General features: G+C 40.3%; 1 protein-coding gene across 1 annotated transcript in view; it reads right to left on the bottom strand.

Annotated features, from left to right (window-relative positions):
- Positions 1 to 23,076, bottom strand: part of PIGK (phosphatidylinositol glycan anchor biosynthesis class K) — a 98,635-nt gene that overhangs the window by 75,213 nt on the left and 346 nt on the right. The window contains exons 2-9 of the mRNA XM_083510579.1: positions 21,057 to 21,110; positions 20,372 to 20,463; positions 10,028 to 10,163; positions 7,933 to 8,044; positions 6,669 to 6,765; positions 5,786 to 5,903; positions 4,996 to 5,106; positions 508 to 680 (exon numbers count right to left, since the gene is read on the bottom strand). Of these exons, the coding sequence (XP_083366705.1) occupies positions 508 to 680; positions 4,996 to 5,106; positions 5,786 to 5,903; positions 6,669 to 6,765; positions 7,933 to 8,044; positions 10,028 to 10,163; positions 20,372 to 20,463; positions 21,057 to 21,110 (893 nt within the window). The remainder of the gene's footprint in view (positions 1 to 507; positions 681 to 4,995; positions 5,107 to 5,785; positions 5,904 to 6,668; positions 6,766 to 7,932; positions 8,045 to 10,027; positions 10,164 to 20,371; positions 20,464 to 21,056; positions 21,111 to 23,076) is intronic.

Genomic DNA, 23,076 nt, shown 5'->3' on the forward strand with positions numbered 1-23,076 from the left:
TTAAGTGCATCTGTTTGAGGGGGTTTATTGGTTTGTTTTGCTTTTGTTTTATTATGTATTTTGTGATTTCATTTCCTATTTTTATGTTGTGAACCACCCTGTGATCTTCAGATGAATGGTGTAATACAAAGTTAATAATAATAATAATGCTTCCATTGAGATCATTTGCATTGTCTTTCCTTTCTTCCATGTAGCAATTTATCTTCTATTTATCCACAACCCCTACAGCCCCTGTGGCTCCCACAACAAAAGCACAAATACCAAAGTTAATATTCACAATAGAAAACAATTCATAAAACGAGCAATAATTTCCGCAAGTGCCATTCTAAGCACTGCCCACTGTTGCTTAGTAGGAACACCAAGCAGGTTTATACACACATTAACATTCCCAACCCAAACACACACACACACACACACACGACTTAAACTCTTAGAAAAATAACAAATGCCTCGAAATGTTTTTTTGCGTAATCAAGTCAAAACTTGGAAATAAAATAAGCAAGATACCTGGTCTCCTGAGGTGCTAAATTAGGATCCAGAGAAATGGTCTCCGTTGTAATTTCTACTTTTCGTACACTTCCAAAGAAATCAGTTATCAGAACATTTTCAGGATCTCTCTGAAACAGATCTGTCCGATGTCCAGGTGTAGACACACACAAACTTTTAGGGCACACCTGAAACTATATAAAGGAGGCAAATTTGCATTGGTCAAAACAGGTGCTTGCCCCAATACTACACTGGTAGGTGAGGGAGAGTCAAAGAGAAAACAATTGTTGACACTGTGTTCATTTCTATTGAATGTAATGGTCAGTAAATATGGTCAACGGCAAGCCTGAAGACTTTGCAACTTACCAAGCTTAATGCAGCCCACCGGCAACATCCAGGTTTTCATTCTGCTTTATTGATGCGCTATTGTTCTGCTTTTAATGCCAAAGCCAAGCATACATTTCCCAGATTAACCTAAATCAGGGGTGGCTAACCTTCAGCCTTCACCATGTTGTTCAGCTCCTACTCTCCCACCCCCAACGGATAAGAAAAATGGCCATGCTGGCTGGGGACTTGGAGTCAACATCTGGACCGCCATAGGTTAGCCATCCCTGACCCAGATTAAAATTACTTCTGTGCCACTTCTTAGTGACTTCAAGTCACTTAAAATAACTAAGCTACCTTAGTAGGTAGGTAGCTGCCATGATAACGGATCAAAACAAAGCTTGCAGTGCTCAATTAATTGGGCACGTCTCCAAATTTACCCACACATTTTCCAACCTTCCATTTCATGTCCTCCACTTGAGTCGCCTCCACTCCTCAGCTTGGTGCATGTCAAAGCTTTAAACCAAGGTTTGATGCAACAGCAAACAAAGGTTTGCCCCTACTAGGTACCGAAAGAGTAAATGACGGCTTGTAAGGGAAGAAGAGAATGTGTGCACAAAGGACAAGATCGCAGGAGCCAAACCATCTTTTACAAAGAGTTTATCAACCCCTGTGCATGTGTAGTTAGAAAGAAGTCCTACTGTGTTCAGTGAAGCCTAACCCCAGAGGCACATGACACTGCAGCCTTAGTTTCCCCTAAATAAAAATTAATGTAGAACTTAAAGCCATGAAAGGAAACGGCTTGGAAATCTGTCCCACCATCAGCAAGTTACAGACTAAAATTTCTAACTGGTATATCGTTTTCATACTGCCTTTGAGACGGCAGCTTACAGGCTTGATTATTGTAATTCACTCTACATGGGGCTGCCCTTGAAGCTGACCCAGAAACTCCAGCGGGTGCAGAATGCCACAGTGAGACTCCTTATGGGGTCCTCGCCATGGGATCCCATTCATCCAGTGCTATACCAGCTGCACTGGCTCCTGGTGGAGTGCAGGATCAGGTTTAAGGTGCTGGTTTTAACCTTTAAAGCCCTATACGGCCTAGTACCCTCATACCTACGGGACTGCCTCTCCTGGTATGCCCCATGGAGGACCTTATGGCCCACAAATAATAACATCTTGGAGGTCCCGAGCCTTAAGGAGATTAGACTGGCCCCAGCCCCCGCCTGGTGGAACACTCTGTCACAAGAGACCAGGGTCCTGCAGGATTTGACATCTTTCTGCAGGGCCTGCAAGATGGAGCTGTTCCGCCAGGCCTTTGGTTGGGGTTCAGTCTGACTCCCTCTCCCCTTTTATAAGAACTTGCATGAAAGTAGCCTCCCAATTTTTCTCACAGGCTCATATAAGTTCAGCACAAACTAATCTGTGGGTTGCCATCTGATTGGATTTTATTCTGATCCTGATCTGATTTTAGGATGTATTTTAATTAATTGCCTGATTTTATATTAATGTGTTATACATTTGTTGTTAGCCGCTCTGAGCCTGGTTTTGGCCGGGAAGGGCGGGGTATAAATAAAAATTATTATTATTATTATTATTATTATTATTATTATACTTGCTCACTGCTGCTAAATTCCACAGACTATGAATTCCACAGACTACAAAGTATAGCAGCCAATCTGATCAAAATTGCAAGATCAACTTAGTATTGTGCTTGGCTTGTACTCAAGATTCTTTATATCCCATACTTGTGCCTTGTTAAGATAGCATTTGGCTGCAATTTAAAAATAAAAAGCTTTGTCCTCTCTGTAGTAAGAAGGCTGAGTATTAGTCATTGCCTCTGTTCTGTGTCACTACCAAACCTGTCAGCGTGGGCTGCTTATTGCAAAATTAATGCCATCTTATTGAACAATAATACTGCACCAATCTCTATAGACAAAATGCTGGTAAATTCTTTCAAACAGCTGTGCATTCTATTATCAAAATAATCAAATATTATATATCCACTCCACAATTCGTATCTTTTAAAAGAGCATGCCAGTAACCCTTAATGTAAACTAAAACCCATCTCTAGAATCTGCAAGACAGGATATAAATGCATTACATGGACCTCAAAATCTCTCACTCAAGAGAGGTTACATTATAGACATGCAAAGGTATTTGAGGCATGTTATACCCAATCCACTGGGGTGCGCATTTTGCTCCCTTCCATTGCTGTACCATATAACCTGATTATACTTATGCAGTCAGGTTACTTTTAAGGTATGCAATGCTAGTCCTACTCAGAGGAGACCCATTTAAATTAATAGACAGGACTAACTTAGGTTCCTTATTTTTTAGTGGGTCTACTCTGAGTAGGACATAGCTGACTACAAACAAGGGAAGCAGAGTATCTCATTTCAGTGCCTATTTTTTAAGCCTTGTTTCATGCATTTGGATCATGTTAGAAAAAACAGCGCTAGGACCGAGACTTGACTGCCTATCCCAACAGCATCAATTGAAGTTTTTCAGCATATGCAGGTCAACTTGTCTCATCAGTGTCTCCAAACACATGCAGAAGGCACTAATGTGTCATTGAACTTGGGCTCCATAAATCAGACGTTAAGAATGGTCTCTACTAATCGGCTATGATGTGACTGCCTAGCAGATTTTTTATTCTTGATTTTTTTAAATAAGTATCAGTAGCTGGTATAGCCTTAGGGTAGTACTGTATCTGAATAAGCTGTACTCAGTGAAGACCCACTGAAATCCTGATTAACTTAAGTAAACTGATTTCAATGGGTCTCTTCCAGGTAGGACGTAGATTGGATAACACTATTTATAGTAATTTATACTAATTACAGATCAAGTCCTACTGAGCTCAGGAGGACTTGTTTCTGAGTAAACATGCTTGGGACTGCACTTTTAATTCTGTTCTACTTATGAAGCTCCCTGAAGGCTTTTTGTCCAACCTTTCTAATACTGTCTATACTGCCAGGAGGAATTTCTTACCACCTTCTATCTGATGCTACTGGAGATGACAGGGATTAAAGCAGGGATCCTCTACATGAAAAGGATGTGCCACCCCCCAAATTGATCTGTGGCCCCTATTCCAAGCTGTGATTAGCTTTTATTGGCAGCAGACTAAACTGGCAGGTTGAAAGGAGTTCCCTACCAGGACAGACTTTGCTCATGTGCTCAAGACATCGATTCCATAAAACATATTTTGTTGCACTGTGCAAAATATGAGCAAGCCAGGGCTGAACTGATATTACCCTTGCTGGTACCTTTCCCGGGAAAATCAGAGGCTCACTATGTCAGGTTCTTATTGGAAGACCAGACAAATGCTAGAACATTAGCAGTGGCAAAGTTTTTATCGGTGGTTGCAAGAACCAATGATCCCTGTATTCTGAACAAAATGCTTGTTTAACCTGGAGGTAGGCTGTATGAATTGTGTATTGCTTTGGAACGATTTGTTGGGTCTCTGGACAGTAATAAAGATTGATGATGATTTATTGGCAGCAAACATAACTGCAGATAGGGTTAATAAGAATTTCCACTGAGTCCAGGAACTGAAACATCAGCTCTGAAGCTTAGCTCAAGTCACTCGTTTTTACAATAATTAAACTGAAAGGCAGCATTGCATGTAGTGGACCAATGGCTTGCAAAACTTCAGTGTTTAATGGCACTAAATCAAAACATAGCTTTATTGCCAAGATTCAATGGCCTAATGGAATTAGTTTCTTTAATTGTGTAGTGTATAAAATGTTAGATTGAAAGCTAAATCAGGTAAGCTTGGGCAAGTCTGATTCTCAATCTCATAACTGAAAAAAATATGAATAATCTCATCCAGGCTGGGAAACAGGTGGTTGTTAAAAAAAGGTTTATATTAATTAAATGCAGAAGCCTTGCAAAAGTTGTAGTAGAAACCATTGATAAAGCCAGTTAACTAGTACTTACAAGTCAAAATAAAAAATTCCTTCCAGTAGCACCTTAAAGACCAACTAAGTTAGTTCTTGGTATGAGCTTTCGTGTGCATGCACACTTCTTCAGATACACTGAAATAGTGTATCTGAAGAAGTGTGCATGCACACGAAAGCTCATACCAAGAACTAACTTAGTTGGTCTTTAAGGTGCTACTGGAAGGAATTTTTTATTTTGACTATGGCAGACCAACACGGCTACCTATCTACTACTAGTACTTACAAGGTCATTCATATTGGTCTGGCTAGCTGGATGGATTTCTTCCAAGAACTCCAAGACATAAAATGTGTATCTGTCCATCAAATGAACTCCAATCCCAAGATCTGGTTGATGCTGAAAAATCAAAGCACATAAATTTTTGTGAAGCACATTCAGTGACAATCGTGTTCAGCACTAAGGACTGAGGTGAAAAGCCCCACATCGACTGCGTGCTTATAAGTTACCTTCTGTGGACAGTCTAATTATCCAAAATACAATACTAATCATTAAAAAGCCATCATGAGAATCCTTTTTTTAATTGCTTCTTCTACCATGATGTGCTGCCCAATTGCTTAGAACAGGTTCTCCAGCCTGTTGCCCTCTAGATGTTTTGAATTACAACTCCCATCATCGTTGTCCATTGGTCATGCTGACGGAAGTTGAAGGCCCCAACAAGAAAAGTATTTTGGAAATGTTGTCACTGATCAAATAAATGCCCCCCCCTTACTCCCACAATTTTGTCCACCAACCATGTCATAGTCCTACTTTCTGTTTAAACTCATTTATTATTCCACATGCTAGCCTTCATTTCTCTACAGTATTGCTCTCTGTATCTAAAAAAACCCCAAATTAGATGCAAAACATATGCCAGAGGAACAATATCTTCTATTAAATACATTCAGGCAGACTTGTTTATACAGTAGCATTTGTTTAAAGCACCAAATCTGGTAAAGGGCAGAGATTTTCATTACAGAATTCCAAACCTCCAGCATCCATATATTATTAACTAATAGAATTAAAGCTATACACTTACTGAAAGTGAGTCTTCTCCAACCTGGCTACTAGCCAAAGCCATTATATTGGGAGAATAAAATCGTTCATACATGGATGCACCTTGGCACGTATCAATGATAAACAGCAACTCATTGTATCTGGAAGAAAATGAACATATTTTGTGTCTACCATTTTTTAAAATAAATCATGGGCCATTATTCCTATGGCTCCTAAAGGTCATTAACACTTTTGATTAGGAGCCATTGAAGATTTCAATCCTATCCCAGACTTAGTTCCAGGGCTTTTTTTCAGTAGGAACTTGATGCAACTCATTTCCAGCACCTCTCAGATGGGTGCCACTGTGATTTCTAAGAGAAAGAGGGAGGTGGTCATGGTGAGTTATGGCACCTCTTTTTCTAGAAAAATAGCACCGCTTAGTTCTATACAGACATGTATAGGATTCCACTGTTCATGAAAAAACTAGCAAAATGGGATGGTTTTTAGCGTGTGTGTGTGTGTGTGTATAATATAATATATACATAATGTATTTGTATACTAGAAGTGCCATGTATGTGTGTGTGTGTGTGTGTGTGTGTACACACACACACACATATATATACAGACATACGCACGCACGCACACACACACACACACACACACACACACGGCACTGCTAGTTTCTGCTTAAGAGAAGTTCCATTGTAATGTGTTCACAGACCCATGAGTTCATTCCTGATCCAATTAAGATCAAATAGAAGAAACTTAAAGGGAATAATGACTGGATTCATTAAAAATTAGTATGCCTCTATTCATTTTCATAAGGTTGTAAACAGACTGTTAGGCAATTCCCTCTAGGAAAACTGGAGGAGATAGTAAAAATGAATGTGTATCATTTATTCAGAAATGAGACAGCAAAAGTTTACCTCCTTTTCTGCCACATTTGTTCAAAGGCATCTGCAAGCTCTACATTTGTGATTTCTTCAGAATCCTGAAATTTCAAGAAACCATTCCCACCATGACCTTGGGAGGAAAAAGCATAAATTAAACTGACATGCTTTAAAAGCTAAAGCAACATCACGTAAATACGCTTTCTTAGTCATTCATCATGAAGAATTCATTATGGAGATAAAAGGCAGAGAAGAAAGGAACAATTCAAGAAACACCAGAGTTCAGCCTCAGCAAGCTGAGACTGAGCAGGCTTTAACAGTATCATATCTGTATAAACCATTCCCTTTTGTATAGACCACTATTTTTCTTTCATGAGACACACAAATTTTCTTTTGAACTGCGAGTTCCTCTTCCCCAGTCAAACCAGTGAAGGTGTAGCATAACAAACCCCTCAATACTAGAAAGATCTCTAGTTCTTGAATATGGGGAGACTACATATCTTCTTACATATAGTAAAAATGTAACAGTGTTGTCATGCAGTCACCACAGGAGGATAGCAGTGCCACATAGATTTGCATAAAAACAGGGTGCGCAACAGGAGCGGAGGAAGAGACATGGACATGTGGGGTAGTCTGAATGCAAGGGAGAGTTGAGAAAGTGGAGGAGGAGGAGAGGGGAAGGAAGTAGAGATGAAAATCAGGATACAAAGTTGGGCTACAGAATAGGAGGGCATGGTGACGGTATAATTGGATGGAAGGTGAAAAGGGTGCTTAGTAGTTGCAAGGAAGAAATTCAGTGTTGAAGGAAGAAGTTCAGGAGAGCTCTAATTTTGTTTTTCAACCAGTTCAAGATCTGAGGAATTCACTCAATGTATCTTCACAGCTAAACTTATCAATTTCAAAAAGTCACTAATGTATCACCCCAGCTATGGGCCCTGGTATACATCACATGCACTGCAGTTACACAAATTACACAATGGCTTTCTTTCTGACTCATGGATACAAGCTAACTGTGGTCCTCTGTACTTAACAGGAAGACCATTAAAAATCATCATTCTGGTAATGTCCCCCTAAATAGACTTTTTTTGGTATGTTCAGCATATGACTTGAATTGATTTATTTTGCAATTAGTTTGATATAACCATTCGCTTTCATAACTCTAGCAAACCTACTGCAAGAAAAGCCATTCAGCAAGGTGAAGTATTCTGCTCTGAATGGAACAGACCTCTCTGACAGGCATTGCTCTAAATATGTGCAGTGCAAAGATCACAATGCAAAATGTTGAAGGAAATACAATTACCTGTCATATATATAAGAATATTGCTTCTGTCGTCAGAAAGCAGACGCTTTGAGCGAGGTGCGCTGGCTGGGATTCTGCCCGTTAATACTCGCAGAAAATTTTCCACAGTAACCTAAACACAGAAGATCATCATCCTTTCTAACTATCTTATACCCTACATTTTAATGCATACCCTCCCTCCCAAAGACGTGTTGTCATATAAAACAGCCACTAATCTCTAGGACAGTTCATTAATAGACCAGTAGATTTGACTGCAATACCAAACCTCACAATCCCCCATCGTACAATTTCTTCTTCATAAAATTCAAAACTTTTTATCACTGAAGAATAATAAAGCTTACAGCTGAAACACATGATATCTGGTACCTGGCTACCACCATTTCAGTCTTCCTAATGTGCCTTCATTGATTTAAACACCTGTCACACTGTGTGGCTTTATCTATGTGGAACGACTTGCGTATCTGCTTACCAAGCAACATTACGATGCGTTACCATGGCAAAATGTTAATAAATATATTTCGAGACTTACAGTCCCTCAGAGGCTGAAAGAAAATAAGATTCTTGTGGTAGAAACGTTTGATCAGAGATTGTCCATCTGGCCAGCAATTTGGGGGGGGGGCAGAGAAACTTACAAAAAAACCCCTAATCTGCTATGTTTGTATACAGATTCAGAAGGCTCAGAAAGTGCTCACACAAATCAGGCTCATGACGGCTGTTTAACTAAACCCAAAATCTGAACACAGTGAGAGATAACATATTCTCTTCTGAGAAGTCCGATTGGCAGACACGAAATCTTCTTTCCCCCCTCCCCCGACAGAAATATTATTGTTTAATCCAGGCAACAATAGGATGCTTGCTCTGCTGCTTGCTTGGAAGCCTGCAAATTATTGCAGCTGCCATGTACTCAATTCCTCTAAGAGATATGCCTAGGGTCAAAACTTTATACCTGTGCCCAATTATAAACAATGAGAAACCCAACATCTCATTTCCTTGAGGAACCTGAATACACCAAAGACATACCCGCCCCATTGATTAACTTTTCAATTGTCCAGAGTGATTTGGTGTGCTAAAACATTTTGTTATCAGAGCTCATGAAGTGCCTAAAGTACTCTCATTACTAAATAACCCTCTCATTTTGTATGAGAGTTTGAATAATCTCCAACTTGCTCATTATGTTGAAGAATGGCTCTGCAGCTCAAGAATATACACATTCTCAGCAAGAAAATCCAATTCACTTTGGAGTTATTTCCTCCCTAAGCTCTCTTCCCCCTGCTTCGAACCAAGGCAGCATTAAGACTTCACACTGGTGAGGAATTCCTTGAGCAATGAAAATAATTATAATCTAGGCCTCCAATTCTAAAACACACAAAATATATTTTAAAGCCTTTAGGCTTTTTTATTATTCCAAATACAATTACAGGATTATGAAATTTACACCTGCCTGGTCAGCTAAGATGAAGACAATCAATTCCAAGTGACAAGCATTTGTAAACAGCCAGAAAGCAGACTCCCCCACCATCTCTCTTTTCAAGCCATTAAAATGGCAAAGCAACTAGCACTGGTATATGTGGGTGAGGAATCTTGGAAGACTTGTTTTCAAAATTGGTATAATATGGCCTTGGGAAACCCATGCTTCATTCTCAAGCTCTATTACCTCTGTTATGTTAGGAAATGTTAGCAAAGTTTAATAGACACAGTTCAAATGTCAGTGTAAAATAATACTTAGCAAATGCTACTTGTTCTAAGCACTAAAAAAAACAACCAATAGTTAATAAAGTGTTATAGATTTTCAACAAAGCAATGCTGCCATGCAAGATAACAGAACTGTTACTTCCCAGTATCACATATTGGTGATACTGTTGATACAGTTCCTGAAGCAGTGGTTCAAGATTTTGAGGGACCAAATGGTAGAACTTTATTTCAACACATACCTAGTGGCTCTAGAAATAATTCCCTCTAGTTTCTTGACACAAACGGACCTCCCACCCTTTGAGCAGGCAAACTGTCAATACACACATGTCCTCCTCAACCTATTAGTGTGTCCCAGTTCACCAAGTTGGCAAACACTCAATTCAGGATTTTCTTCATACTTTACCTCATAGCTTCGGTAATCCACTTCCACATCATCTCCATAGACATTCAGTTCCATGTTTTTGTGACTAAAAACAGTAGCTGGGCTTGGATTTCGTGGGTTGCATGCCATATCATCTGCCAGCATCAAGACTATATGGCTGGTGGAAAAAAAAAAAATTAGTTATGGCCAAGTCATACATGTTGTCAAACTGAACAAGGTGGTTGCAACAAAAAAACGCTGTCAATAATTGGAACACCCATCAAATGCACTCTAGCTGTTAAAAAATCAAAGTGCAAACTGCCTGCTTTGAAAGGCAACTTATCGGTTTTTAAATCCTGCTTTATGTGCAAGACTATTTTGTGACTAAGCAGACACACATAGAGAACCAAAAACAACATTAAGAAGTTAATAAGGGTAATGTTATTTTGACAACAAAGGACAAGGTGCTCAGTTCCATTTCAATCCACAAAAACTAAAGGCAGTTTAGAAATTGTTTCAAACGCAAATAGGTGCTGGGTCACCCTGAAAATGAATCTGTGCAGATCAATCAGTTGTGTTTGTTCTGCCTATTGGTCTTGTCTTGCTTAGTCACTGCAGTATCATTAGCGCAGTACCAACACAGGCAGGAAACAAAACTCAACGATGGAGCATTGGCTCTGCATGCTTAAGGCTCTGGATTAAATCCCCAGCTCCGCCTTTTAGATGGACAGACTAACCAGATTTACATTTCTCAGATAGCTTCAGGAATGAACAAGGAAAGCAAAGCACATGTCCCTGCTGGCCACAAAATGTACATTCAGGTCCCTGCGTGGTAATGGGCTACTCCTACTCCAAGTAGGCTCATTTAAACCAATGGACTTGTTAGTCTCAACTAACTCAAATCCATTTATTTCAGCGCGTGGAATTCAGCATTGCATTCTTCCCATCATTTTCTCTGAACAAGCCTTCCAGCTTGCCAGACAGAACAATCCCCTATCCTCCACCCACACATGGAACTGAGGAGCCAATTTTGGAGAGCAGGGAGGGAAGAATGAGAAAAGCTAAGTCCATGAGCAAGGGCTTCCACTGATGGGAGGCCGGTTAGGTGAATTCTGCCCAATATTCTGATATAGTCAGACACTGCCTCCTGTTTGTTTCAGTTCAACTTGTCTTAAATACATATCATTGTACATAATTATCCTCTATTCCCCTGCTTCTATCAGGCAACAGCTATGATGTGCAATCCTTTCCTTTTGTGACATCTTTCACTTACAAAAATTCAGAAAACTGCTATTCGCCCATGACATATGTGAAATCATAAATGTGATTTAGTTATAATTCTATTATGGTATGAATTAGGTAAAGTAAAGGTAAATGGACCCCCGACCGTTAAGTCCAGTCGCGGATGACTCTGGGGTTGCGGCACTCATCTGGCCGAGGGAGCTGGCATTTGTCCGCAGACAGCTTCAGGGCCATGTGGCCAGCATGACTAAGCCGCTTCTGGTGAACCAGAGCAGCTCACGGAAATGCTGTTTACCTTCCCGCCGGAGTGGTACTAATTTATCTACTTGCACTTTGAGGTGCTTTCGAACTGCTAGGTTGGCAGGAGCAGGGACCGAGCAACGGGAGTTCACCCCGGCGTGGGGATTCGAACTGCCGACCTTCTGATCGGCAAGCCCAAGGCTCTGTGACCACAGCACCACCCGCATCCCCATGCATTAGGTAATCATGTTGAAAATTGTTTTATTTTAAAACCATTTTTAATTTAATAATAATGCAAATCAACATCCCCATTCCCTTCCTTCTAACCAAAAGCAGTTTAAGGGACTTGGATAATTTAGAAAAGTAGGGCATCTGCTTTATGCGCCAAAGGTCCCAGGATGATTCCCCCCCCCCTTCATTGGGTAGAGCTGGGAATGTTGGTTATTACTCAAAAGATGTACCGTATTTTTCGCTCTATAAGACGCACCAGACCACAAGACGCACCTAGTTTTTGGAGGAGGAAAACAAGAAAAAAAATATTCTGAATCTCAGAAGCCAGAACAGCAAGAGGGATCGCTGCGCAGTGAAAGCAGCAATCCCTCTTGCTGTTCTGGCTTCTGGGATAGCCGCACAGCCTGCATTCTCTCCATAAGACGCAAACACATTTCCCCTTACTTTTTAGGAGGGGAAAAGTGAGTCTTATAGAGCAAAAAATACGGTAACTATCATAGATGCAGTGGAGGCTGCTCCTTTAGCGCAAATGGGGCAATGGGGCACTGCCGTACCTAACTCTAGTCTCCCCTCAGACATTCTGCCTCCACAGGAGGAGGATTGGGACAGAACTAGAACTAATTGTCTCCCACCTGCCACTGACTCTGGTCCACCTACCACAGGTCACATTTCCTTCTAACCTACCAGTCCTAATGGGGACCAGGGACCACTGCATACATGGTACTGAGCAGGGAGTATGAGCTGACAAGCAGAATATGAGCTAGTCCCTGATCAATGTGCCAAACCTGTTTGCCTCGGTCATGATTTGGCCAGGAGACAACGGGTTGATCTATCAATATCCAAATTGGCTGACTGCAAGTGACAATGCAGGCTACTTTCCCACTGCTACACAAACACACATCTGGCCTCACCCTCTGCTGAAGGGGAATCCTCAATTTGTGCAGACTTTTTACCTCTCCGGCACTTTCCCCTGTCTAACACTTTTCATTTTCTTCTTTCAATGTACTCCATCGCAGCCAAGGAACACAGGTAAATGTCACCAACTCAGCCACATCTGTTTTGGCTTGGAAAACATACCATCACCCCCAAAAAGCATTGTCTGGTTTAAGGGAAGCTACCTGACAAATGGCTAAGCTTGCAGACTGCCCTGCCCTCCCCCCCCCCCCGGACTAAGTGATCATTAAGAATGATTGACATATGCAAATGACAACTCTATGCAACTTGGTCCCACTTGATTGCTTTTGGATGTGCATAATACTCAGAAAAGGGGACTTGCAGATGTTCATAAATTTGGGTGGGATTGTTTCTGAAGTATGCCATTGCTAAACAGACTGGGGACTTTGCAATTAGGGAAATAATTTAAGTCTGATAACGTAGAATTTATTAAGCTGAAAGACGTGTCCAACGTTGTACCATCCTATTATCTACCAAAGAACAGCCATTATCATTGTACTGAATATATTCCCAATGATTAGATGCAATCTAATTTTATTCTGCTGTGTTGCATAACAGAAGGGGAGGAATACATACTCTGGAAAGTGGGAGCACAATGTGGTGTGTCAACAAGCAAAAAGCTTGTTTGTAACTAAAAATCATTTTCCTAACTGCTTTTATGGCTAAATGGCAAAACGGGTTTTCTTTTGAAGCTCTAAAAAACCATGCATTTCTTCAGGTGGAAAGTCTTTTTTCTTAAGTAATAATAATAAACACTTTCAACAATCCTAATAAATTATATTGTTAAAGAACAGTATTGTTATTGCTTATCACACATACTTGATGTCCTGTTTACAAAAAAGTAAATACAGGTTGAATTTATCTTTGGTTCCTGATGACAAGTAAGTGAGCTGTGGACTTAACACTGCCACACGCACACAAAGAGACATCTTTGGTCAGGTTCTACTCCCATCAACTGCAACCTGGCAGCAGCCATTACATCAGTTGTACTGGAGGAGGGATTCACTCCTTCATCACAGCGAGAAACCAGCAACTTTTTGTGCCTCCTCTCCTTGAACTTTTCCACTTGCACTGGTCATCAGAAAAACCTGCAAACAACTTGAGTTTGCTTAGTTCCTCCTCCCTCCCAAGCCATTTGTCCTGTCTTTTTAGATTGTAAAGCCCAAGGGGCAAGGGCTGCTTTTGTTTTTTAACGGTCTGTGTTTCTTTCTAGCTAAAGAGCAAGATATTTTTAAAAAGAACTATGAACAAATAAAATAAACAAATGTGATCTTTTATCTGCTTTGGAATCTGCCATTAATTTCAGGCACTGTATCTGTTGGCTTGTACTCAGTCTGTGTTGTGTTCTAGTTTCTTATGCCTTGTTAATGGCTCCTCAGTCAGGCTATCAGATTGAAAAAAGGAAGCAAAAGGCCATCTAAAACAAAGAGGACTGGGCAAGATCATAAAGTTGTCCAGACTCAGGGAAGTGTTTTATTTTACTTTGTGTTTATTGGCTTGCATGAAGGAAAAGCTTTGCTTAGTCACTACTTTGGATGTGGAACAGTCATGGAAGTAGGAAGGGTTTCCTCTGCTAGACCTCGCAACCTACCTCACAAATGTACGATAAATACCTTTTTCTTTTTGCAATGATATATGGGCCTGAATATAGCTACTAGACCATGACAATGTGTTGTTTAGTTAGCAAGCCTTGCTGTCATCAAGAACTAGCTTCGGACCTATTGCTTTCTGAATATGCACTGTGGTTGGTGATAAGATTCTAGACATGAGACATATTCTAGACATAAGCTTGAACCTTAATACATGTGGACAGAACTCTGCTCATTAAGCATTGGTTTGCCAGCCTCTCCTCTCCACTACAGCACCACTAAAAAGGCACCCATTGGGGCTGGGACACACACACAAACGGGAAGTTGAAGGGGGGGAGACCTTTGGGTATAGGGCAGTATAGAAAATAAATACATACATACATCATACATACATACAAAGCTACAGCAGTGGGAGGGGAGAAGTCAAGAAAAATAAACAGAAAGGAAAGCAACTTTATTCTCAAAACAGACAGTGTTGGATCCAAGTTACTATTTGCTCACTATATTTGTATGATTCATTTATGAATGAATGAAATATATGCATCTGCTTCACTTTACATATTCTAATAGAGCCTTTCCTTTCTGATCTCAAAAGTGCACAGATAATCAATACAGTCACAGTTATTAACTCCCTAATAACTTTCCACAGAAAGATATATTGAAATTCTACATTATTTCCCCTCCAAAAACATAACCACTAAAGCACAGTAAGCTGTTCTCAGAGCAGGAAAATGATAAATGTGATAAAGCTTTCATGTTTCAAAATAATAACTCATAGATAAGCCTCCAGTATGCTCAGTTTCCATATATTTCCTTTTTTTAAAAAAAGAAATTAAAAAATGGAGAGGCCAGGAACACTCAACTCTCATTATAGCTCCGCATAAATAGCATGGAATCTATGCTAATGAGATAAAGTATGCAGATACAAATAGAAAGGGGCATAATTAGGCTCCCCCCAAAAAGATCCTATATTTTTTATAACCACATAATTTGAGCAAGCCAACTATGAAGCTTATCACTACATGCAGATGCCAGGTTGGACGGAGGTCAATGTCTGGAAGTTGCCTTCGCAAGCAAGACCAAAAAATTAATTAACACCTCTAAATGTTGGCCAACAATACGCTTTTATCATACTGATTTTGAATGTTATTGCTACTTTGGCCAAATTTTCATGTTCATTTTCCAGATGGCGCAGTCATTTCAATCTCTGATTGACTCAGAGTTCTAAAGTGCAAGGCAGCATCTTCAGGGCACACCAAAACTCAAAACTCTTACCACATGGGGTGCACCAGAAGTGTTCGCACACACAAGAAGAATCCTAGTTTAAGAAGAGAATCCAGCCTTTTGAAACACCCACGTGTATGTCACTGCTTAGAGCCAGTATTGGGCTGCCAATATCTGCAATCTGGGAATTGGACTGGACTAAACAATGTTTCATAATTAAGGATCTCATCCAATTACATTTAAAAGGGAAAAAATTAATGATTGTTCTTTTAACTAATTACCCTATTAAAATGATTACTACAATATTTCAACACAGAAGACGATTTCAGACAATGTAATGTGTTAATGAGCCAACAGTTATAGAACTTATTGTTCAGAAACTCATCTTACGCTTTATGCACACAATTATGTCATTGTTTTCTGGATTAATCTATCCAGAATTAGTGTTTTCCTCATCCCACTTCAGTTGTACTTGCAAACAACCAGGCTGAAATACACAAGCCATTACGAGAATGTTTTTGGCTAGGGCCAGATCACCAGGTCACGTAACACTTCTTATGCCACCATCTGATAACCTTCACAACAGAAACACTCCTGTGACATTCCGGTTTGGACATCATTAACAAATAATCCTTCCTGGGGAGGGAGTTCCAACTAATACCCACATTTTTCAATCTGGCAGTGGTGGATTTACTAGCTAATCCAATTAATTATTTCAGCCTTACTGAAAATGTTAAGTTGGCGTATTTCTCAAAGCCAAAGGATGATTCTTCTTTTTTTATTTTACATGTTTTTACACCCATCTTTTCGACTAAAAGACAGAAAATTAAAACACGACGTACAAATTGGCAGCTAGCTGCTGAAAGAGGAAACAAACTGCACTGACAGCCACCTGAGGGAAGGCTGTTTTTGAAGCAGGGTGTCTTCACAAACTTCCTTGAAGACGGATGAATGCAAACCTTGAAATAGGATATTCCATAGGGGGTGTATTATAGCCCAGGGTTAGCCAACATGGTGCTCTTCAGATGCTGTTGCACTTTCACTCCCATCGTTTTTGATCACAGGCTCAGGCATCAGCTCAGGCTGATGAGAGCTGGGAGTCCAAAAACATCTGGAAGGCACAATGTTGGCTAAAAATAGTTTGGGGCAGTGTGCTGGCTACCAAGGAACCCGACCAGCATCCCTTTTGTGGGATGCCCACCTGGCAAGGTGCCTTTGTCTCCCTCAGTGCTGATTTTCAGGAGTATTTCACAGACATTCCTCTTCACCCAGGCATCTGATAATTAAAAGATACTGTTCCTTGCAACCCTGTAATCAAATGTCTTTTAAAAATGTTTATGATTTAGTGATGTATTTGTAGCCCTGGACTCCTTCAGTAGGCAGTCCGGTACATACACTGAACAAATAAAAATAATATTTGTAAAATGATTTTATTTCACTAAATTTGTATACCAGTTGATTGTAAAATAGAATAAAAAAGACTCAAAGCTGTTTACAAAAGGATAAAACCATAACATCAGGAAAAAATTACACTGCATTAAAACACACACACACAGTTAAAATACGGCTCACATAATTTGGGGGCATTGCATTGCAAGTTTCTCTAGGATCGCACTACTGAAGATAACAGCACAACATGATGTCCTGATTCACACTGAAAACTGTATTCCCAACTGGAGCGTCTCCCTAAGCCTAAGGAGACACAAGTGAAGCTGAGGAAAGATGAAAGTGACTTTCTGAAGAAGTCAACAGAGCTAATTCATGCTGCCAGGCCTGAAACAACTTATTATAGTGAGTGTTCATTTTGAGTTTAGAGGGTCCTCCAGCATAACAACATCTGCCTTTTTATTTTCTCTTGCAATCCAATCCTAAGTATTATTATTAGCCTGCAAGTTCAGTGGGGCTCACCTTCTTCTGTAAGGCATGCCTAGTTCTAATGTTGGACTATGACCAGGGAGACTAGGTTTCAAAACCCCGATAGGCCATGAAGCTCACTGCGTGATCCGAGCCAGACACCAACACTCAGCCTAAGCTACCTCACAGGATTGTTGTGAGAATAATATGGGGGAGGGGTGAGCCATGAACACCACTTTGTGCACCTAAGTGGAAAGACGGGATACAAATGCAATAATAAATAATATAAGAGGAGGCTCAAATCTGATTCCCACTTTTGAGAACTGCTAAAATATTTTACTTTCGTGTGCGCGCACACACATGAATATGAAAGCCCTTTTGGAGCTTTGGTGTACTTTTTTCAATAAAAAGTAGGTGACAGTTTTCCCATCCCCATCCACCAAGTACTCACTGTTTGTTTTTATGAAAACGCCCAAGTCTCTAATTATACATCAGAGCAAGTGTGTAATAAAAAAGGCTATTTTTGTAGCAAACTTTTGTAATGCAAAGAAGAAGATAAGAATTGTGTTTTCGGTGGATACAGGTTTAAGAGGATGGGAGTGAAGAGGAGGGAAAAGTCCTGGGGGCACGGAATCAAACTGCAGAATTCTAAATGGACACAAAGCAGGACGAAGTAACAGGACACCAGCATTGCATCTAGAATAGAATATTCCACCAAAACGTTAGCTGTCACACTCCTAAAGAAACAGCACCCTGTCATGTTGCTACCAAGGAATGTAGAGAATCTTCTAAACATAATTAAAACAAGGCCATCAATTCTGCAACCTTATGGTCACTCTAAAAGGACAAAACCGAGGCTAAAAATCAGTTTGGGAATTTCCCACAAGAGCATTTTGAAGGAAAAACAACACAAGCAGTTCCAACAAGATTTGCCCTTCAAAAATCTACCACACCAAATTCTCAAAATGATTTCTGGAGCCAGCAGAGTTTGGTGAACTCTGCAGAAGTCAATGCTGAGACATTCGCAGGTATCCGCTACATCTTGTGTGGATGTTATAGAAGAACATCTCTGGACTGTGGACTCTAACAATGACCAGCCAGCCAGAGCTGAGAAATTTCAAAAAAGCAGGCTGGAACACAGGGAAGATGTAAAGTCTAGAAATAATAAGACATGCAAACAGAAATAAACAATCAACACTGTATTCCAGGATATTCCATTGTATGTCTCCACTCCATCCCATTTTCTAGTTTTTCCTCTCATGAGGCAGTCAGCATTCTGTGACCACTAACCCAGTTCTGTTCTTATTGAAAGATGGGTGTGTGAATGGGTGTACCAAAAAAACACCAAACAAAGGTGGAATTTACACACATATAAAAACCGTTCTGAAAATGCTTTTTTAAAAACCGTTTTTAAAAATACATTGAATTTTCCATAAGGATGGCCATCACCATCTAGTGTCACCTTACATATTGCACTTAAAACGTGTGTTTTTGCAGCTGGGAAGCTGAATTTGGATTCATAGCTAGTATAAGGTCTGAATTGGGATCCAAGTGCCTAATGCAAATCCTTACCCACAACACTACACTAGTCCTTCTAAACAACACAGAAAGTAATTTTCACAATGCATATGTTAGTGACTGGCAGGCTGACATGTCACAATGAAACCACCTGCAAACTGTATTGATGGCTGTCAGGGTCCTTTGTTTATTTTTTTGGCTGAAGAGATGTACTAGCAGAATCAGCACAAAGGGAACATAATGCATCTGAAAGGAAATACACACGAAGCAAAGAACTGACAAATAGTCTGTTAAAATTGGGAAAGCAGAGAATCAGATGGCAGCAGAATCATCCAAAAGGTGAGAGTAGGGATCAAAAAAAATTCCCTTCTTAGGGGGGGAAAATGTTATATGGAATTTTCAAGTGATCACACCTTTTCACACAGTGCCTTTGAAAATCCTTTGAACCTTCAAAGATCTCAGTAGGAATGCCTCAGAAATTCAGCTGTAGCAAGTAACACACTTCAAAACATGGGACCTATTTGGTCTCCTTTGAACATGCAAACATGTCTTTGTTAAAAAGAAGCAAGCATTCCATTTAGTTTAAGACCTTGCCGATTAATCATTTGATGTGTTAATTAAGATAAAATCTTTTTTTAATCAAGGCATACTAAAAAGGCAATGTGTTTTCTGGAAAACTTAAAGTCAAGTATAGCCACATATATTTAGCAACTACATACTTGATCTATGGCCTATTCCTACGTATCTATTGTAATTCTATGCCAGAAATGTAAGGTTGGAAGTGACTGAAAATCAGCCTACTCAATACAAAATGAGAGATAAACCATACACTTGGGTTGCAAAGCCTTTCCTTTAATCCAGACTCCGACATGTTTCAGTCACAGCCACCTCAGCTGATGTTCAGCTGGAATTTAACTCCTGGAAGTCCATATTCTGAGCATCCGGATGGTCACTAAGGGTCAGTGCAAACATAATGCCAAAGATCTTTTAATCATTACGAATAAATTATAAGCAGGCTATCAGCATCTCCAGTTTTCCCTCCTTCCTGGAATAAGTTGGACCTACGGTCTTAACATCTCCTTAGTCTTACAACTGCAACTTGTTATCTTAACCATCTACAAAACCTAACTATGATAGAAAACCTGGTTAGAATGAACCATAGTTAGCACCCGTGGACATATAGCAGCAAGCAAGGTGGGCACAGACAACATCAGAGCCTAATAATAATAAAAAAATGTTTATACCCCAGCCACTCTGGGCTTCCAGCAAAATACAAAAAATAATAAAATGTCAAACATTAAAAACTTCCCTGCCTCTCTGGGTACTGGGGTGTGGGGAATGTTATCTGGAATTTTCAGGGATGTTTTCTAAAAGTTGTGTAATTCTTTTATTTCCCTGACATTTGATGGAAGGGCGTTCCACAGGGAGGGCACCACTGCTGAGAAGGCAGACTGACCCCTTCTCTCCCCTCACCCCCCAATTTTACATTTGTCTTAGTACTTTAAAGCTGTAGACAACCTCCATATTTTCTTACCTATCAGGAATGCCTAGTCTCTTGACACTTCTGTAAACTGAAAGGGTATTGGCCACATGGCGGTAGTTAAACCAGAATCGAGACGTGCACACCTAAAAGGGTCAGGAAAAAGTAAGCATGTGTGGATATATTTATGGTTAGAAAACAGTAGAATTAATTCTACAGCCATAGCCCCACAAAACTATATGAGTGCAGAAGGAAGAACTGTGCATGCAGCCAAATGTTTCTTTGGAGCTTTCACCAGATGCTTCTTATGATTCAGCAGCAAGCTTCATTTTGAACTGAGAAACAAATCCTGTTTTCAGTAGCAAGAGGCTGCAATAAGAACTCTTAAAAAAACCAAAAACCTCTGCCCTGTGTGCAATTCTCCCATGTGCACATACAGACTGAAAACATGATTCTCCCATGCCACTCTGGGTACTGTGGTTTAGGCTAATATGAGGGGCATTTTTTCTCATTATGTTTTATTTTTAAACAAATACTAGTTACAATACTTTCATTAGAATTATTTATGCCCTTCAGAAGCTTAGTGGATATAACATTTTGGGATGGGATCCAATCGTCTATCCCACCCTCCACCCCCACTGCAAGCAAAAAGCATTTCCATACACCATCAAAGTGGCAATATTTTGGAATATTTGTGCACATTGATCATGGGGAAGTGGATAAAAATGTAGAAACTTACCAAAACTGCCCAGTTGTTTGTATGTCCACTTCTAAAAAACTGTTCTGCTTGATCCTGAAGAGAAAACAAACAAAATAAATGCAAGAAACAAACTTCCAAGAACACCGATTGTTGCTGACTGCTTATTGATAAACAGGAAGGATTTGTGCCACTGCAGTTTGCCACAAGAACCAATTCTGTGAATGCTACAAAATCTAACAGTAGCTCCAAATTTTTACAAACAGGACTACAGTATAGGAAGTTCCAGGGTTCAAAATAAAATACCTGAGCAGAACTGAAGTAGGAAGCCAGTTTGATTCACAAGCCAATTTACCTATTTTAAACTGGGCCAGACCTGAAGATGCTTACCGCCAGACTGCAAATTATATTCACTGTGGAAATTAGGTTGTTTTAGGCTTGGAGGAGAAAACTGGACAATAAGCAGAAAAATAAGTCATTGCTCCTGCCTCAGTGTGCCTATGGTTCCCTCCAGCTTTCTCAGCCTGTCTCCACAGGTGCCTTCAAGTGTTCTCAATAGGCATTGCTCAATTACACATGACTATGTTTCACACAGCAAGTGTTAATATGAGGACGACTCTTACACAGGTTGCTGCTATTATTATTCCTATTTCATATATGAATCACTTCCTAAGAAGCATCTTGAAGCAATTTCACAACACAATATATAAAACAATTTCATATATAAAAAATCAGTTACAGACCATTACATCCATAAAAACTATTTCAAATCAAATACAGACACCAACTGGGGTATCTCCACACAGAAGGGCTGTTGAAAGTCTCCCACAGACCTCCAAAAAGCCTGTCTGAAATGTAACTTGGGCAATTCCAAGATACCCACCACACTAAAGGCCCAATTCCAACACTGTGTGGAGCAGGCCTCCTTATAAGCTAGTATCTGCAGGATGCCCTCTCCTGTAAAGCACAGTGTTTGATTGGATATGTAGGAAATGAGGCAATATTTTAGGTATCCTGGCCTTTATGGCATACCCCCAAGCATGTGCAAACATTCTCTATCTTACCAACTGTTTCAAAAAGCATTAAACTGACAAAGGTGAGGTGTTATCAGTGCCATATGGAATCTCCACACTCACAGATAGCATACCTTCAAAAGCCAGGTGCTAAGACATATGCCTAGTGATATCACTGCCTATTTTTCATTGCCAGCTGAATGAAGTGGCTTAGTTCTGGATTGGCCAATAAATTTTGGTCAGCTGTAACTGAGGAACATGTCTGTCTGTTCTGGTTTGATTTCAATAGGCTTTTAATTTGCTTTGTCATGCATTTATAGTTTTAACGTGCAAGTGCCTGTGGTTGTAAACCACCAGGGCATAACAAGTGATAAAGGCCAGTATAGAAATTAAATTATTATTATTATTGGTAAACAAACGTGGGGGAGATGTTCTCCCATCCTGCCCTCCTTGCGTGCTCTCTGGAAGTAACAGGATGCTTGGTTTTATTGACTCCCAAGTCTGATCTGGCAGGGCTGTTTTTACCTTGCAGAAAAGAAGATTGAATGGCTGGAACAACTTCCATAGGGGAAAAGACTATGTTTCCTTGTTAGGCACAGTACGAAAGATTTAGAGTTGCACAGGTGAGCATGAGCAGCTGAGTGGCTGACCCTTGCCTTGGCCCACCTGAATGCCTGCCCCGTCCCTCTGGCAACAGCAGCGGTAAGGATGAGGTCCAACAGGCCTCATCCTTCCTGCAGCGCCTCCAGAGAGAGAGGAGCAAACAAGCTGAGGCGGCAAGGTGTGACGATGATCAGTCCCACCTGTTTACTCATAAAATGCAACCCACTACCTCGCTGGGAAGACTAGGCTGGGCTGGAGGACGACTCCAAAGCCTTGATCCACAACCTGGAACCGACCCTGCTGCAACTGGCTCTGGTGCGTGCGTAGGAACTGTTCCGCAAAGGTGCATTTCCACAACCAGAGGTTTCTACTGTACTTCTAAAGTTGTGCTTGCTTTTATTTCGCTTTTAACGTCTTCTTAAGGGACGGTTTTCATCCCTGGCAAA

This window comes from Podarcis liolepis, assembly GCF_965112155.1.
Source record: "Podarcis liolepis genome assembly, chromosome: 6".
Classification (NCBI taxonomy): domain Eukaryota; kingdom Metazoa; phylum Chordata; class Lepidosauria; order Squamata; family Lacertidae; genus Podarcis; species Podarcis liolepis.